Below are 18,914 nucleotides of genomic sequence, written 5' to 3' on the forward strand. Positions count from 1 at the left end.
GGGGGAGTCCAGACTGCTGCTGACTTTCCAGTTAGCAGCTGAGCCGGGCCACCAGGGCACCTCCTGTGCCGGGGACACCAGGTGTGCGCAGGCCTTACTCCAGCATCCTCGGAGGAGGGAGGTGCTGTTATCGTCAGCCCCGTCTTACTGAGGAGGAAACAGAGGTTGAGCAGAGTGAAGCCAGAGAAGCAGGCATTTTTGTGCAAATCTGTCTCCCCGTGTGTCTCCTTGCACCACCAGGAGCTTCCACGTGCTGGCTGGGTGACCTCGGCCTTCCCAGCTGGCCTGCAAAGTGGTGCTAGAGAGGGGCAGAGTGGGCCACACAGGGCTGGCCTCGGGGTGAATTTAGTTGTCGGTGGCCCCATGATGGGGAGAACATGGAGTTAGAGTCAACAGACGGCGCTCTACCTGGCCGGGTGGTGTGAAAATTAGAGACACGGGGCATCTGCTACCTGTGTGCATGGCCCCACGTCATAGGGTCTCAGTTCACGGACGCCCTTCTCACTGAGCACGCTGACTGCGAGTGGCTGCCCAGACGTGCAGCCTGCTGTTCTCCCAAGCGCCTGTCTGTCTGCATCACCCAGTTATTACCGGGCATCATCCGTCATCTGGATCTTTAAAAAATTAATGTTTCAAAGAAGGACTGTTTTCTGCTGGGCAGGCTCTGCCTGAGGGTTGGGCCGATTGAGTGGGGCCAAGTTGAAGTGCCAGGTCCCTGGCCCCCTTGCCGCATCTCTTATTTGCATTTTGGTTCCAGTTTAGCCCCCCCCTCAGTCCTTTGATTCAGCTTCCCTCGTTTGCCAGCCTCTGATCTACTTGGAGAGAAGAGCAATGAGCTATTGGACCAAGTCGAGGCCCGGGCCAGGGCCGAGGTGTCCTGATGTGGCTCCCTCATGTGACCCCAGACCAGCCGCTTTGCTGGGAGTAACCTCTGTCTCTGTAAAGCGAGGCAGGTTTCATCCTGTGGACTCCAGTGCCTCAGCGCCGGCTCCGTGTATATCTGTGAAGCCTGGTCTTGCGCCCCAGCAGGAAGTAGGGGCAGACGAGAATGTTGCACAAGCCAATCTGAAACCAATCTGAAACAAGCCTCCCCAATACAATACAAACGAGCACAAAAACCAATCTGAAACAAGCCTCCCCAATACAAACAACCCCAAAGCAGGCAGGCCCACAGACCAAGAAGCTCCCACACCTTCAGCACCCCAGAGCTTCTCCCACAGCGGCAAGGAAGCTCGCTAGCTTTATAGAGCCATCCAGAGCAGTGGTTCACAAGCTGTGGGTTGTGACTCCCTTGGGGTCAAATGCCCCTTTCACAGGGGTCGCCTCAGATCATCGAAAAACACATACTTCCCAAGGTCTTAGGAACCGACACACGACTCTTCTATCCTTCTCCAGGCGGGTCCACCCACATGCAGATATGCCAACCTACAAGTACTTAGCGTGAAGACTGTTACCCATGCTACACCATGCTTCAAGACATTTCATTTATTTGTTATTAGAAATAAATATTTCACAATATATAACGACATATTGTTTTTGTGATTCATCACTATGCTTTAATGATGTTCAATTTATAGCGATGAAAATACATCCTGCATGTACACTGGTACAGATAGGAACTGAAAATACAGGGAATCCAGGGCGGATGAGCCCTACAGGACCTGTGGTGTGAGTGGCGAAACAGGGTGGGTAGAGGGAGAGTGGGTAGGAAAGAGGGAACCGATTACAAGGAACTATATGTGACCTCCTCTCTGGGGGACAGACAACCGAAAAGTGGGTGAAGGGAGACATTGGACAGGGCAAGATATGACAAAATACCAATTTATAAACTATCAAGGGCACATGAGGGAGAGGGGAGCGGGGAGGGAGGGGAAAAATGAGGACCTAATGTTGGGGGTTTAAGTGGAGAGAAAATGTTTTGAGAATGATGTACAAATGCGCTTTACACAATTGATGTGTGTATGGATTGCGATAACAGTTGTATGAGCCCCTAATAAAATGCTTTAAAAAATAAATAAAATTTAAAAATTTTTGAAAAAAAAAACAAAAACAGGAAGTAGGTGAACGGTGTGTTTAGATGGCAAAAACCATGAAATTGCCTGGCAGCTAATTGAAAGACTGACAGTTTGATGAGGGCAATGAATGTACAAATGTACTTTACACAATTGATGTATGTATGGATTGTGATAAGAGTTGTATGAACCCCTAATTAAATGATTAAAAAAAAAAAAGAAAATACATCCTGTATATCAGATATTGACATGACGATTCATAACAGTAGCAAAATGAGTGATGAAGTAGCAATGAAAATAATGTTATGGCTGGGGGGTCACCACCACATGAGGAACTGTATGAAAGGGTCGCGGCAAGAGGAAGGTTGAGAACCACTGATCCAGACAAAGAGGCAGTGGGAGGGATGGGGGTGGCTGGAGGGGTGGGGGCGGGGTCCTTCAGAGCCAGCCAGGACCTGGCGGGCATGCCAGCATGTCGTTTCACATCTCTGAGCTGGGGGCTCTCATGCGACCACGGGGATAATAAGAGCACACACACTTCCTGGCTCGGCCTGGCCTGGGACAGGATGAGATGCCGTGTACAGAGCGGCCTCCTTGGCTGGTGCAAACAATGCACTCGGCTGCTAATCAGAAGGTTGGAAGTTCAAGTCCTACCACAGGAGCCTCGGAAGAAAGGCTTGGTGCGCTCCCTCTGGAACACCAGCTATTGAAAACCCTACTCTGCCCGGGCAGAATGCGACCTCGGGGCCCAGGGTGCTGATGGAGCCGGAGCGTGTCGGTGCCACACTCAAAGTCAGCTCACGCCATCGAGTCAGTTCTGACCCATCCGGCCCACAGGGCAGGGACAACTTTGGGTTTCCAAGGCATAAATCGTTATGGGAGCGGAAAGTCTCATCTTTCTCTTGCGGAGCGGCTATTGTGTTTGAACTTATGAATTGGTAGTTAACAGGCCAGTTGATAATCCACTATGCTATCAGGGCTCCTCTCCTAAAACAACGTCTATCTTGCTCCTAAATTGGCCCATGGAAATATTTTAGAAACAGCTCTCTCTCTCTTTCTGAGGGTACTCTGCATTTCCAACACACACACACACACACACACACACACACACACACACACACACGAGATTGGGTCTTCTGCCAAGGGTGACCTTTGGCTCTAAGGTCACCGCAGCTTCCAGGAGGTTGGTCCTGGTCCAATCATGGCTGAGGAAGAACAGTCCTGGGTTTTAAAAACTGGGGAGAATGGAAACTATCACCAGATTGAGAAAAATGACAGGTCTCAGTGCTGCTAGAAACAGGCTCCTTGTTAGGACCGCAGATGCGTTGCCTTGCCATCAAATCTCGTGCCCACAGGGTTGGCACAGTGGCATTTGGACCAAAGATGATCTCCTCATCACTCCCCTTTACACATGCGTCCAGCCCCCTGCATCTGCCTCCTGAAGGCCTCTCTCCACCCTCTCCAGTCTCTCGTTCCAGTCCTTCGACCTGAAGATTCAAAATTTGCGTGAAAAGGATCAATAAGCAGAACGGGGGAACATTTTGAAAACTGGGATCTCTTCCGGTTGGTTTCACGTTGTCAGTCAGGACTGACCTGCTGTAACGAGTCTGAGGCCTCGGCTCTGACTTGAGGTTGCCAGGAGGGCAGTGGAGGCCAAGGCGACTGGTTTGATTCACAGGAGAACCGAGGTCCGCAGGCAGAGCCCACGGGCAGGTGGGGCTCCTTTAGCCCCTGCTTTTGTCTTTAGGGACTGTGGCAGGAATAGCCCCCTTTCTTTGAGAATCCACACAAGCCATTGGCATCCGCCTCCTTCCCACCAAAACTGTACATTCACACCCCCACACCCCCACACTCAAACTCACACTCACCCCAGATTAGCACCTAGGAAGCCCTATGGGGCAGTTCTACTCCCACACAGGGTCCTATGAGAGAGAGTCAGACTCAACCTGATGGCATGTGACCACCACCACCAAGGGTCGCCTGGCCTCTGATTTAACTGGGGAGTCCTGGAGGCACAACGGTTAAAGCACACTTGGCTGTGAACCCCAAACTCAGCTACCCCACAGGAGAAAAGTGGGCAGTGTGCTGCTGTGAACATTCACAGCCTTGGCAAGGCTAGGATTCTACCCTGTCCTGTAGGACCACTGAGAGAGAGTCAGTACCAACTCCATGGGAATAGTTTGACCAGTAGCGCCAACCAAGCTCACTGCCGACTCATCACGACCCCATAACCCAGGGTGGAACTGCCCGTGAGTTTCTCAGACTGTCACACTTAACAGTAGAAAGCCCTGTCTCCCCCCCGCCCCACAAAGCAGCTGGTGGTTCAAACTGTGGGTCTTGAGGATGGCAGCCCAGTGCATAACCACTACTCTACCAGGACTCCTGCAGCAGCGATGGGCAACACAAACGATGGACCAATCAGATGAATGCATGTGGCTGTGTTCCAGTAAGCCTCTGTTTACAAAACCGGGCAACAGGCCAGATTTGGCCCAGGTGGAAGACAGGTCTGACAATCGATTGATGCAAAAACACCAGTCACTGAAAACTCTACACCGAGACACACGGGGGGCGCCACGAGACGGTGTTGGCTCCCTGGCAGCCGAGTCACCAGGATCTAAAGCAATGGCTACTCTGACGTACTCTCCGCTGTTTTCCTGCATTCCTTTCTCTGCAGCCTCTCAAACTCTGCTTATTGCCCTTGCTCAGTGTCTGTCTCCTGTACTAGACGGCAAGCTCGGGGCTGGGGTGGGTGTGCCAGGACCTTACGTGTCCTTTCCCAGACCCAGCTCAATAGCCACCGGCACTCACCCAGTAACCATTTGTTGAAAGGGAGAATCGTTCCCCAGTGACCCATGCGAACGGAGGAAGAAGGCCACTGGAGACCTGCTCACGGAGCAAGCAGGTCTTCTCCCTGGTGGCCTGGCATTGTGCCCACAGCCTGGAAAGGAGACTCATCCGGTTCACTTTCTAGAAAGGGAAGCTGCTTACCTCTCTCATGACTTGCCTGCAGGCTCCACACGGCGAGATAAACTCATCCTGCAGGTCACTGGGGAAGCAGAGAATCAAACTCAGGTCAGTCATTCCCAAGGCACATGGAAAATTGCTAAGGCTCAGGCCCTGAGTCCTTGCCCTGCTCCGGACCACACTGTATTGGATAAACCTTTAGCTGTCATCACACTCGGGGGATACATTGTGGAAGGACAGTTTCTTTCTGGATTTCAAGAGATTACATAGCCCAATGGGCAACATAGTAAACTAGAGTTCTCCCAGTGAAGTGTTAATATGAGGGGGAGTCAGAGTATTGCTACCAGGCTGCCACTTTATTACAAGACAGAACATGTTGACTAATGTCTCCACAAGCAGTAGATGGCTGCAGACAGGTTCTCTCAGGAACGCACTGGCCTTCGTCTCCCTAGGGTGCCTTCCAAAAAAGGACCCGATCCTAAGAATGGCTTCCAAGGGGATCTCCTGGGCCAGTTCAATTTAAAGCAGAGAGGGAGACTCAGATGATGGTGTGAGTCTGGGTAGACTAGAGAAACAAACCCAGAGACACTCACAAGTGTGTAAGAGAGAGCTTTATAGCAGAGTCATTGTATATTAAGAAAGCAGCCCAGCCAAGTGTAGATCAAGACTGTAAGTCTGAGATTAGCCCATATGCCCAATGTCAGTCTATAAATTCTTTTTCAGACTCATGCAACACACAGTCAGATAAGCAATGGGTTGTTAACCACAAGGCTGATAGTTCAAACCCACTAGATGCTCCGTGGGAGAGAGGTGAGCTGCCTGTTTCCTTAAAGACTGACAGCTTCAGAAACTGTACAGTGTCCCTGTGAAGCCGAATCGACTAGGTGGTGGTAGGTTTGTTTGTTTAATCGTCACAGAAGCAAATCGATAGGTCTTGCTCCCACAGAGCTGCAGGAGGATTGGAGCCCCGACCTTTACATGAGCAGATAGTCTTGGCTTTCTCCCACTGAGCAGCTGGGAGGGTTGAATCATTAACCTTGAGGTTTGCAGCCCAGCCCTTACCCAGATGCACCTACGGGCTATCTGGGTGGTGTAAATGGTTAATGCTAACAGAAAGATCGAAGGTTTGAGTCCACCCACAAGCATCTCAGAAGAAAGGCCTGGTGAATCTGCTTCTACTTCAACACGTGTGGGTTTGCCAGGAGCAGAAATTGACTCAGCACCAACCGGTTTTGATTCAGGCATTCTTTATTATTGATGTGGTCGTGGACTGGGCTGCTGCCTGCAAAGTCAGCAGTTCGAAACCACCAGCTGCGCTGCAGGAGAAAGATGAGGCTTTCCATGTCCGTCAAGAGTTACAGTTTCAAAAGCCCAAGGTAGCAGTTTTGCCCTGTCCCATAGAGTTGCTGGGAGTCAGCATCAACTTGATGATGGCAGTGAGTTTGTTTTTTGTTTTTTGATAGGTCGTAAAAGGGGAAGTGGCTTACCCAGAGATAAAAAGTCACAGAGCCAGGATTTGAACCTAAAATCTAGCTTCCTGACTACGCTGTCTTTGGAAGTTGTATGCCTTGCAGAAGTAATAATAAGATAAAAACGGTGTTGATTCTGCATACTCTGTTCTAGGGACTGCATTGAAATAATTTAGTTGAATTATCAAAATGGTCCAATGGGGATGCTTTAACTCCTTCTCTATTTCACAGCAGAAACTCCAGGCTCTGAGGGTTTAAGCAAAATGCCTGAGGCCACAGACCAAGCTAACCGTGGAGTTGAATTTGAAACTGGGTCTCAAACCCTGGAGCCTGGACTTTTAACCATCCCTCAACCATCTTGGGAGCCTGGGCAGAAAATGCCCCTCAGAGAGATCATCACAGCCTCCCCACACACGTCCCCCTTTCTCCGAATCCCCTGCCCTTCCCCAGCTTGTGCCCCTTGTAGGAGATTTACGGTTTGCTGTGGTTTGTACTTGGTCCTGTGTTGAAGCCAGGCTTATCAGACTCGCAGGCCAGACACAGAATGGGCTTGCTGGTTGTGGGTTGACCTGGATGGCTTTAGCGAAGGCTGGGCTCCTGTGAAGGCCGTTCCTCTCTCTGTTCGCGAGATCCCCTCCTGGGTCCTGTGGCGTCCTGGGCTACGCTGAGGGGGCTTGTGCATCCTGACAGAGGGCGCAGGGCCCTCCACGCTGTTCCACACCAACAAGGGGGTTGGCGCTTTCCACACTGGCTCTAAACCCACCCCCTCAAGCTAACGATCCAAGAGTGCAGTCGTGACTGGGGGTGCCGGCCAGGGCTCCTGGGGGGATGCCGCAGAGGATGAATACTCAGAGTCCAGTGCAGATGAGCCCCGGTTTGGGGTCAATAAGGACATCGCCAATCATCACGCGTAACACCCAGCCGTGTTGAGAGGGCGATCACGCCCATGAGAAAAAGCCTTTCATCTGGAAAACTCCAGACAGAGCCAGGCTGCTGCCATGCCATTGCCCTTCTGTTGACTTCGGCCTCGTTTCCCCAGAACATCATGATTTGCTTGGATCGGTTTGGCAGTGGAGCTATTTCCCTCCTTTTCACATCGAGTGTCATTCACATTCTGCTCTCAGTTCTGTCGCACACAATGTTCCCAGCTCGGCCGCATCCACTGGTCCCGAAGCCGGGGGGAAGCCAGCACAGCCCTGGGTCCTCGGGTGGGCTGGAGACACGGGGGCCCTTCCTGTAGGTGGACTGTGGGCTTCCGTCACTTAGAAGCAAGCCTTCAGTAGGCTGGACCACTCTGGGCCAGAGTCAGGCCAAGGCCAAACTCAGCATCTTGTAAAAGCACAGTGGGCTTGTTTCTGTCCACGGCCCCAGCCGCCCCTGCTGTAGAACCAGCCTGCGTTTCTGCTCCAGGAAAGTCCCTGCCGTGCTGCCCGAATTCATGCCGGTGCGTGACCCACACTGTAGCCAGGTGCCCCTCAGGACCAACACGGGCCAGCCGGGCAGTCTCATTTCTCATGCCAGTTTCTTGTGTCCTGCACTGGCCACGAACGTCCTCTTAGAACCACTGACCATTAAATCGGACATGTAATGGCATGCACATTAGCAGGAGCCCATGTCCCAGATGGACTCCTGAAGCCACTGCCTCCTGGTGCAGGGCCAACGAGCACCCGCCTCCTGCCTTTGCCGGTAAACAGGCACACGGGGCCTGGGACATCCAGGGCATCCAGAGGGCTGACTGGGGCTCTTGTTCAGCCAGTACCTTGGCTGGAATCTGAACCGGGACTGAACAGTATCAGTGCCGGCCTGCCTGCCAACTGCTAGGTTGACTGCCCAGACACACCGGGCGTTGGTGAGTGTGGTGCGTGAAGAAGCCAGAGGCGCATTGGAAAAGCGTTTTGCCTCCTGGCACCGCATGGTACAGCAGAAAGAGCCCAGACTCCGGAGACTCGGTCTCTTGTCTGGGCTCAACCACTCACTCCTGGGAAGTGCTCCAGCCTCTCTGGGCTTCAGTTTCTTTTTATTTTTGAAGGGTCTACATTCTTTTTCTTTCTCTTGCCTTTATAAAACTAGCACTTTTAGTTATTTAGAACAGTTTTATTGGCACTTCATCCACATATCATATCAAGAAGTTTGGTACGATTGTCACCACAATCCATTTTAGAACATTTCTTCCTTGTACTCCTGGTTATTCATGTAATTATGTTTTTCCAGTAAAACATTCCCCAGCTCAACAACTTCTACATGTGCGATTCAGTGCCATTGATGGTATTCTTTGTGTTGTGCCACGGTTATTGATATCCCTCTCCAAATAGTTCCACCGGAAGGGTCCCAATTGTTAAGTATGCATGTGTGTACACACACATATCACAGAACAGTCACCGATTCAGTATTTTTCCATCATGTCGCATCACTCTTGATCATAATCACGGCCAACTTTTCAATCACCAGAAACAGTAACCGACTTCCTAGTCCATGGCTCCCATGGACATGCCTTGGTCTCCGTACATTGGCCTTTGAGAGAGCTCATGGGAGATCACACGTTTGTCCTTTGTGACTGTCTGCCTGAGCTCAGCATAGGTTTTCAAGGTTCGCCCCTCCTGTAGCCTATCCTGGACCTCAGTGTCGGTGGCTATAAAATGGAGGGGGTGGGGTGGCGGGGGGCTGTCTACAGCCAGTGACCTGAGGCTCCTCCTGGCTTCAGGTGTCTGTGTTGCCTCTCTGCTCGATGTTGGGGGTGTTTGTCATGCTCTTGTGCTTTTGTTAGTACACGAACACACCTGCCCTTGTGTTGAGGAGCCCAGTGGTGCAGTGGGCTACGTATTTGGCTGCTAACCTAAAGGCCTGTGGCTCAAACCCCTCCTCTACTCCGGGAGAAAGCTGCAGAGATCTGCTTTTGTAAAAACTCTCTGGGGCGGTTCTGCTCTGTCTGGCGGGGCAGCGAGGAGTCAGAATGGTTTCTGGCTGTGTTGGCTCACCAAGGACAGAGTCCGTTTTCATTAACTTCCTTATCCTTAGCACTAGGCCCAGGGTCCTACACAGTGCCCTGTGCACAGCATCTGCTAGATGAATGAATGGCAGGCTAAAGGTGCGTGTTTGCTGCCTGGAGGAATGAATCTCACTGCCCCCAGCGTTCCCACTCACCTAGCAATGGCGATTGCCTTGAAGTCCTTGTACCCTTCTGAGATGGCCTTCTGGATGGCAGTCCGTTCAGCACAGATGCCCAGCGGGTAGCAGGCATTTTCGACATTACACCCTGAGAAGAGAGGAGAGTTCAGTGGTAAGCCCAGGGGACCCAGGTCCCGCTGCCTGTGTTCAGTGACAGGCTTGTCCATTCCAGGGTGGAGAGGGCACCGTTGCTCTGACCAAGGTGGAGCGAAAGCGATGGTCATTAGACCGGAAGCACCGGTAGATTCTCTGGCCCAATTGATCAAAGTCTTTTCCAAGAACCTTCTCCGCTCATGACTCCCCCACTGCCTCTTGAAGCACGAGAGCACCAACACAGGTGTGAGGCTGAGGGGACAGAGCCCGGCCAAGATGGCAGAAGCAGACGTATTCAGGCTAGCGGGGACGGCAGGACGAGCCGCCATGCTGCAGTGGGGGTATCCCTTTGGGGGAGCCTTTTAGTATCATTTAGGGATACAGAGAGCAGAAAAAAACAAGTTAAAAACTCATCTATCACCAAGTAAGCCTAAGTAAATGGAATGGACCGAAGTAAAACAAAAGTAGATTTAGGGAGTCTTAGACACCTTGTTTTGTGATCCCTCCCTGGATCTGGTCTTTAGTAGGCGTTCCTGGTGAGAAAATCGGCACACCTGTCCGGGGGACAAAAACTGACTGCTCCTCTCTGATGCGGAATCCGAGAGAAGTAGTTCAAACAAGGATTGTCCTAAGCAAAACGACAGGCCTGCTTTCCACTGTGATGACAAAGCACAGGTTGCCTGGAGCAGATCAAAGGCCTGTCAGAGTGGGGGAGGAGGCCTTCAGAGGGAAGCACTTTTGTCACAGTTTTTGCTTAGCCTTTAGGTCAATTAAAGAACTGGGATGGCATGAGCTTGTCCGTTTCAATAATGTGTGCCAGCTTTGACTACGGGGGTGAGGACACCTCTCTGGGGTTGGCGGGGCATGGAGACAGGAGTCTGAGCTCTGGGACAACCAAGCGGAACAGAGCAGTGGAGCTCCTAAGCCCCTGACTCTGGCCCATGGCCGGTCTTTTCCAGCTGGGTTGAAGGACTGTGGGGCTTGATGGGGCTCTTCTACCTGTAGACTGGTCTTTGTAACTCCCACCACACACCTTCTTCTGGATGGGTCTGGGTAAGAGGAGGTGGAGGAAGATGATGATAGACTATGTGGTTGAGTTGAGTGAGTTACTTGTAAAGCACAGTAGGGTTAATTGTAATGATAAAGACTCCACTAAGAGGGTTGGTCAGTTGGCCATTCAGCTGGGTTTAACAGCCCGACAGCTCAACAGTAGGAGGATCTCACTACAATCAAGATTGAGGAGCTGTGTCTTTTGGCTCCTGAGATTCCTGCACATTGACCTTTCTCCATCCAGGGACAGAAGGCAATGGCACCAGAGCAGGGTCAGAGGAGGGGGGGGGTAGCAGCAAAACCAGGAGCCAGAGCACGAGACAGTGGTGGGGTTCCGAACCCATCCATACAGCTGAGTGCCTTTGGGCAGGAGACTTGCAGGTAGAATGGGGTCCCTCTAGGCCAGGCACTTAGTGATGAAGCTAGGCTTGCTGACTTGCTGGAGCCCTGCTTTTGAGCATGGAGGCTGTCCTGACCAAAGAATTATATCCTGAACATTTCTAATCCAGAATTGTAACTTCCCTAATACACCCCATCCTTGTGAGTAGAGTCTGTGAGTTGTGTGGCCACTGGAATGCGCTCTCGAACCCCTCTGAGAAGCAGAGTGCTGTGAGAGGGAATGGCCGGGGTCAGAATTGGAGAAGCAGCCCAGAGGGTGGAAGCCTGCTGGACCCCTGCCTCAGAGGATGGGCCTGGGGCAGCTGATGCGATATGGTGATTCCGCCCCCTGTCAAGTCACAGGAAGTCAGACAGACCCTCAGACCGTTTTGTTTTCTGCTTCATGGACGCTCATTGCTCAGATTCATTGCCAGGTCCACGCAGCAGAATGACGGACTCCATGAGAGCCTTTCTCTGGCTCCCGGCCTCACCTCCCCACCCAGCTCTCTGATTCCTTTCGGAAATTATTTCCTTTAAACACAGCCCTTCACTGGCCTCACCAGCCCGCACCCACATTAATGACCTGTTTCCATTTGGCTTCTCCCTCGCCTAGAGGACAATCTCTGCCAGCCTTTCCCCCCCATCCCCACCCCCCGCCCCCGCCCCCTCCACCTCCAGCAACCCTCCTAGCTTTGGCAGTCCAGTCTGCCCTGCCCCCAGCCCTGCTCCAGGACTGGTTCAGGCTGGTCAGTCTTCCCCTTCCCACGAGTCCCACAAATCTTGGATTTCTGCTCCTGTGCTGTTAATGCCACTGTCGCGCATGGCACAAGGCCCGACTCTTGGGACAATTGCTGGGGTCTAGGTTGGCCATTCAGAACAGCCTCCTAGAGAGAAATCTTTCTTCATTGTTTGTAACATTTTTCAATGGGCCAGTTAAGGAGCGAGAGAATGGGAGATTGTTTTAGAATAGTCTCCAGTTCACCCCGCCCACTGTGCAGCGAGCCCCGGGGGATCCATTCTGCCTGTGACCCTTGTGTGGGACCGGCTGGGAGCGTTTGTGCTAAGTTAATCATGGTAGCGCCTCTCTCTTGGACTACGAGTGAGGTCACACCTGGAAGCCTTTAGCACCAAGCGTGGCGCAGAACAAGCATCGTTGCTGCTTGCTGCTGTTGTGAATTGCATGAAAGTCAAGGCGGTGTGACTCGGCCTCTGCTCCCTCGGGGCAAGATGTGGTCGGGGCTTGGGCCCCACGTTGGTGCCAGCTCCGCTGCTGTTTGCCTTCAGGCCCGGTGCCATCCTGTCCTCTTCATGAGCAAGGCTCTACAGGACCTGGTGCCCACCCACTTCTTGAAACGCATCTCCTTTTGTGGTCCTTGACCTTCCAGCTGCTGCCTCTTCTCGACATCCCAGGATGCCACGCTTGCTCCGGTGACATCCCAGGATGCCACGCTTGCTCCGGTGACAGCATCTTTGCACCGGCTGGTCCATGACCTGAACCGCTCTTCCTCCATATGCACCCGGCTCACTTTACTCAAGGAAAACACAACAAAGTCACGGCCGTTGAGGCAATGCAGACTCACTGTGACCCCTATAGGTCGTCTTTACGTCTTAAATCTTAGAATTGAAAATACCCCCATGAAGTCTTTAAGTCAAACAATAGGTTAGCGTAATTAAGAAGGAATGCCTGCCATCTGTGTTATGATCTTTGAATAAGCTAGATAAGCTAGAATTGATAACACCAATTCAAAAGATTGGAGAAGCAGTAAGGGAGGCAGTGAGCTTATGCTAATGGTGGAAGAACAACTTGGAAAAGGTAGATGAGCTTAGTGGCCTGACCTGAAGAATGTAATCAATGTCACGGAATCGAACCTGTAGAAATTGCTGTGTGCCTGGCTGTGTGTATACTCAACAACAACAAGCTATACCATGGATTGCCAGGAAGACAAACAAATCTATCTGGGAAGAAGCCCAGCCCGAACGATCCTTAGAAGTGAGGAGGGTGAGACTGTGACTCACATTCTTTGGACCTGTTGTCAGGAGCGATCAGTCTCCGAAGAAGGACATCGAGCTTGGTGAACTAGAGTCAGGAGAAGAGAGGAAGACCTTGCATGAGAGAGAGAGAGAGAGAGAGAGAGAGAGAGAGAGAGAGAGAGAGAGAGAGAGAGAGAGAGAGAGAGAGAGAGAGAGAGAGAGAGAGAGACACGCCACAGCTGCAGTCATGGCTCAGACGTAGAACAGAGTGTGAGGGTGGTGCAGGACTAAAGTCTTGAACATTGAGTTGCTGTGAGTCAGAACCAACTTAATGGCATCTAACAACAACAACAACTCTTTACGGGAGCACACAGCCTCATCTTTCTCCTGTAGAGTGGCTGATGGGTTTGGACCACTCACCTTACATTATCAGCCCAACACTTCACCATGGCACCGCCAGGCTCCTTTTCACGAAGGCATCAGCAAGGGCAGTTCACAAAGAGGAGACTGTGGCAGTCACTCAGAGGAGAGCGCATGTAGAGTTCGAGTGCAATGTCCACAGCACTGCACCCACCACTCTTCTGAGAGCCTAATAAGATTTGAGCAGGGTTTCTCACACTTGAGCACGTGGGCATCAGAATCTTCTGGAAGGCTTCTGAAACAGATTCCCAAGCACCACCCCTGGGATTTCTGATTATGTAGGTTGAAGACCAAGGATTTGCATTTCTAGCAAGTTCCCAGCAGATGCTGATGCTGTGGGTCAGGGGACCCCCATTTGAGAACTACTGGGCTAGAGACAAAAGGAGCCCTTGTGGTGCTGTGGGTTCAATTGCTAACCACAAGGATGGTAGTTCTAACCCACCAGCCGCTCTTTGGAGAAGGATGATGCTGCCTGCTCTCATAAAGGTTTTGTCTCAGAAACCCTATGAAGCATTCTACTTTGGCCTACAGAGGGTTTTGGGGGGTGGTGGGGGAGGGGTAGGGGGGGCCAGATTGCTGTGAGTTGAACATTGGGCTCTAAATACAAGGTCAGCAGTTTGAACCCCCCAGGTGTTCCTTGGGAAGATGATGTTTTCTGCTCCCATAAAGATTTACGGCCTCTCTACCCACTGGGTGGCACGGGGGCTTCTGGGCATCAGCAGAGGTCTCGGGCCGGAGGTCCAGAAGATGGTAGAGATGTATACTCAATGTCAGTCATCATTGATAACGGGCGTCATCCTGACATGCTGGCTGGGGTCAATGAGTTCCTGCAGTTGAACCTGACAAAGATCTAACAGTCGTGCTCAGGGTAGCTTCTTGCCAGTTTAAGGACACGCTGTCCCCTGGCTCCATTCCTTTGAAGAACACAAATACATTCATAACTTCAAAATTCTACCAGCAGGTTTTCAGAGGATGGGTGTTGACAGGATCATTCCTGTGGACAAATCAGTCAGGGGGAGGGTTCAGGACAATTTTGAATGTGTTCAGTGGTTCCCGAAGTTGTTTTTTTTGATGCACACTGAGATGGCAAAGACTTGTCGCTGCCAGATCAGATCAGGAAACAGTGGTGGCCCCTTGGCTCTGCCTCTGATTAAGCTGAAGGAACCTCCGAGTCCTAGCAGTGCAGCCCCAGGAGGCCCATCTCAACACAGAGAACCGCTGTACCTACTGAAGCCGGCCAGCCGGCCGGTGTGGGTGTGGACCACGGGACGACGAAGCCGCTGAGTTGACGCAGCAGGTTGAAGATGTAGAGAAGGAGAGAGAGTTCTACTTTGGGAGGGAAAAACAGCCCCTTGCTGCTGAGGACCGTGGACATTCTGTGTGACCCAGACGAAGGCTTTGTGATACCAGATGGAGGGGAGGCGGGGGTGGGGGGAGGGCCGCAGGTGGAGCAAGAAGAGTATGAACAGCCTGAATCAGCAGAGCGCCATCTGAATTCCTCACTCCAAATCATGTGCTTCACTGTAAACTACTCCCTTTTATGATTCCGAGAGGACTCACTCGCTTCTTCTCATAAGCAAAAACCACCCCTTTAAAGTGCACTGGGCAGAAGTCTCGCTCCTTTTCCCAGAGCTATGAGTTAGGAGCTTCCTATCTTGTCGCAGAGCAGTATTACCACCCAGTTGGCCCACCAGAGAGCAAAGACGCTGACCATGACCATGGGGATCACTGTGTGCTTGCCGGGGGCAGTGTCAGTGGAGAAATATAAAGGCTGAACTGAATTTTAAGCTAATGTGAAAGCTCGGCAGAGAACGTTTAGTAAATAAATAATGCCTTCAGAGGATGTAAAATATGCTTCCATCTTTCAAAATCTGAAATGATGACAAAATATGATTTTGTCATATTGATTTCAAAATATGACATGACCAGAGAGTCTGTGTGTTTTGACACTGTGTGGGAAGGCCCAGCCAGACCTTGGCTCTCTTGTTTGGGATGAACTCTTGATCGATCTTGCCGGGCTGCTGGAACGCTTGGAGGCCTATCCTCTGACCGGATAACTGAGCTGAGAGTTGCTTTGGAAAGCCGATGGATGTCACTGGCCAGATCATCCCTGTGAAGCACAAAAATCCAGACACCTGTACCGGCGAGAAGCAAGAGGGTGTGCCGCCGCCCTGGCACTGGAGTTGATGCGTTCTCGATTTTCCAATCTAACAAACTACTTTTGGGGGCTGGCCCACCTCTGTGGGATTGGGGTGGGAGCTGGGTCCCATTTGGCTGTCTTTGAAGTTGACCTGTGTCTCTGCTCTGCTCCCCTGGCCCACTGGGGACTGCTCCTTGCTGGTGCCTTCAAGCTGTCCACTTAGAGTCCGAGTCCAGCAGGCAGGTGACGCAGCTGCGAGTTTCACCCGGACCTCTGGCCGAGGGCGTGACCGTGAGGACCCTCACTCCCTTGCTCCCTCACAGGGCTTGGGTGTTCTCGGTACCCACCGTCCACAGCTCTCCACTGGGATAGGAATACAGGGCACTAATCTCTTTGGAGATACAATTGTTAGCATGCTACTAAATGTTCATTTTCTTTAATATTTAAACTATTTCATTCCCTAACTCCTTCAACCCCGCTAACCCACGGCCTGTTCTGGCCCCCTTCATGCGTGTGGCAGAGCGCTGCAAAAATGTGAGTCGCCACTACTGGGATTGCCCAGCCCGTGATGTATTTGTGTTGACTTCTTTCTGGTGGTAGCTTGTCCTCTAATGTGTGTAGGAAGCAGGTGTTTTATGATATTGTTGCGTAGGGTACGGTCTGTGTGGAATTCAGAGGAAAACAGCAAGAGAAAGAGAAAGGAAGGAAGGAAGACAAGTAAATACCATTGTCCAAATGGCAGAGGGGCTAGCTCTCGTTCATGGCCTTGCAGATTTTATTGCCCTAAAATTCCAATTTAGGCAAAGGGTATTTATAGAGCTCTAGATAAAGACATGTACATATACAAATATATTATATGAGGATGGGGAAATAGATCTATGAGCCTACATTTATAGGTTTAGTATTAAGGTAGCAGAAGGACATTGGGCCTCCACTCAAGTACTCCCTCAACACAAGAATACTTTCTTCTAGTAAATTGGCATTCTATGATGCTCACCTTCCCGACACAACCGCTGAAGACAAAGCGGGTGAATAAGCAAATGTGGTGAAGAAAGCTGATGGTGCCCGGCTATCAAAAGATATAGCGTCTGGGGTCTTAAAAGCTTGAAGGTAAACAAGCGGCCATCTAGCTCAGAAGCAACAAAGCCCACATGGAACAACATATCAACCTGTGTGATCACGGGGTGTCGAACGGATCACTGAAGACAAATGGGTGCATAAGCAAATGTGGTGAAGAAAGCTGATGGTGCCCAGCTATCAAAAAGTATAGCATCTGGGGTCTTAAAGGCTTGAAGGTAATCAAGTGGCCATCAAGCTCAGAAGCAACAAAGCCCACATGGAAGAAGCACACCAACCTATGCAACCACGAGGTGTCGAAGGGATCAGGTGTAAGGCATCATCAGAACAAAAAATCTTACCATAGTGAATGATGTGGGGAGTGCGGAGTGGAGATCCAAAGCCCATTAGTAGGCCACTGGAGATCCCCTTGCAGAGGGGTCTCGGGGAGGAGATGAGCCAGTCAGGGTGCGATGTAACAATGATGAGAAATACAACCTTCCTCTAGTTCCTAAAGGTTTCCTCCCTGCTCCCACTACCATGACTCGAATTCTATCTTGCAAGACTGGCTAGACCAGAGGAGGTACACTGGTACAGATAGGAACTGAAAATACAGGGAATCCAGGACGGATGAGCCCTATAGGACCAGTGGTGTGAGTGGCAAAACAGGGAGGGTAAAGGGAGAATGGGTAGGAAAGAGGGAACCGATTACATGGAACTGTGTGTGACCTCCTCTCTGGGGGACAGACAACCAAAAAGTGGATGAAGGGAGACGTTGGACAGGGCAAGATATGACAAAATACCCACTTATAAACTATCAAGGGCTCATGCGGGAGGGGGGAGAGGGAAGGGAGGGGAAAAATGAGGACCTAATGTCGGGGGTTTAAATGGAGAGAAAATGTTTTGAGAAACGATGTACAAATGCGCTTTACACAATTGATGTGTGTATGGATTGGGATAACAGTTGTATGAGCCCCTAATAAAATGTTAAAAAAGAAAAAAAAATTCCAATTTATTGGGAATCCATTTTCTTGACCATTTTTTTCCTACTTGAAAAAGTTTCTAAATAAAATTCTGTATTTCAAGAGACAAAAAGGATTGACAGCCTCTCTTTTTTTTTTCTTTTTTCTTTTTTAACATTTTATTAGGGGTTTGTAAGGTAGAACTGGGGTCATGCTAGTGGGGGTCGGGGTGGTAGGAAGCATTAAAGAGCTAGAAGAATGTTGTATGTTTCATCGGTGCTGTACTGCACTGACTGACTTGTCCTTTCCTTGTGATCCTTCTGTGAAGGGATGTCCAATTGTCTACAGATGGGCTTTGGGTCTCCACTCTGACCCCACTCACTCATATTGGTACGATTGTTTTGGGTCTTCTGATGCCTGATACCTGATCCTGTCGACACCTTGTAATCACACAGGCTGGTGTGCTTCTTCCATGTGGGTGTTGTTGCTTCTGTTGGATTGTTTTTATGATTCTTATTTTGTATGTTTTAAATCCAGGATAGGGATATCTGGAGAGACAGTAACTGAATTAGTAGGCTCCTAGGGACAAAGGAACCCTGGTGGTGTAGTGGTTATGGGTCGGGCTGCAATACGCATGGTTGGCAGTTTGAAACCACCAGCAGCTCTGTGGGAGAAAGGCTGGGCTTTCTGCACCCATAAACAGTGCCAGTCTGGGAAACCCATGGGGTCACTGTGAGCCAGTACTGATTCGATGGCCTGAGTGGGTTGGTTGGGGGACATGACTAGGGGAATTGGTGAGAAATGGGCAGTTGTCAACAGTAAGTCCAAGGCAGAAGAAAGGTCATGAAATGGATTATGGCAATGATTACACGACTCTTTCATATGATCGAACGATTTAAATGTATGCTATATGAGTTATAGGTCCATAAAACTGTTAAAAAATGTTTACAGCTTGAAAACCCACAGAGGAAATGATGTGTTTTTTTTTCAACCTTTAAACAATTTAATGAGTTACTTTAATCAAGATTAAGAGTCCCCACAAGGGAGCAAACTAAGAGAGAGAGAGAGAGAGAGAGAGAGAGAGAGAGAACAAGCTTCGAGGAAGACATTCCTGCTTGGAGCAGCCAAGACACAGAGAAGACTGTAGGGTCAGCCTCATCATGAGACACGACCTCCCCTTCCTGACCCACAGAGCTACAGAGACACAGTGTGGGAATTGTGACTGGTCTGATAC

General features: G+C 50.6%; 1 protein-coding gene across 1 annotated transcript in view; it reads right to left on the minus strand.

The window, feature by feature from the left end:
* Positions 1 to 18,914, minus strand: part of CDA (cytidine deaminase) — a 44,489-nt gene that overhangs the window by 14,244 nt on the left and 11,331 nt on the right. Inside the window, exons 2-3 of the mRNA XM_004705381.2 lie at positions 9,587 to 9,698; positions 5,001 to 5,058 (exon numbers count right to left, since the gene is read on the minus strand). Coding sequence (XP_004705438.1) covers positions 5,001 to 5,058; positions 9,587 to 9,698 — 170 coding nt within the window. The remainder of the gene's footprint in view (positions 1 to 5,000; positions 5,059 to 9,586; positions 9,699 to 18,914) is intronic.

Source organism: Echinops telfairi, unplaced genomic scaffold (genome assembly GCF_000313985.2).
Source record: "Echinops telfairi isolate 266 unplaced genomic scaffold, ASM31398v2 ScPeMD7_7457;HRSCAF=8495, whole genome shotgun sequence".
In the NCBI taxonomy this organism is placed as follows: Eukaryota; Metazoa; Chordata; class Mammalia; order Afrosoricida; family Tenrecidae; genus Echinops; species Echinops telfairi.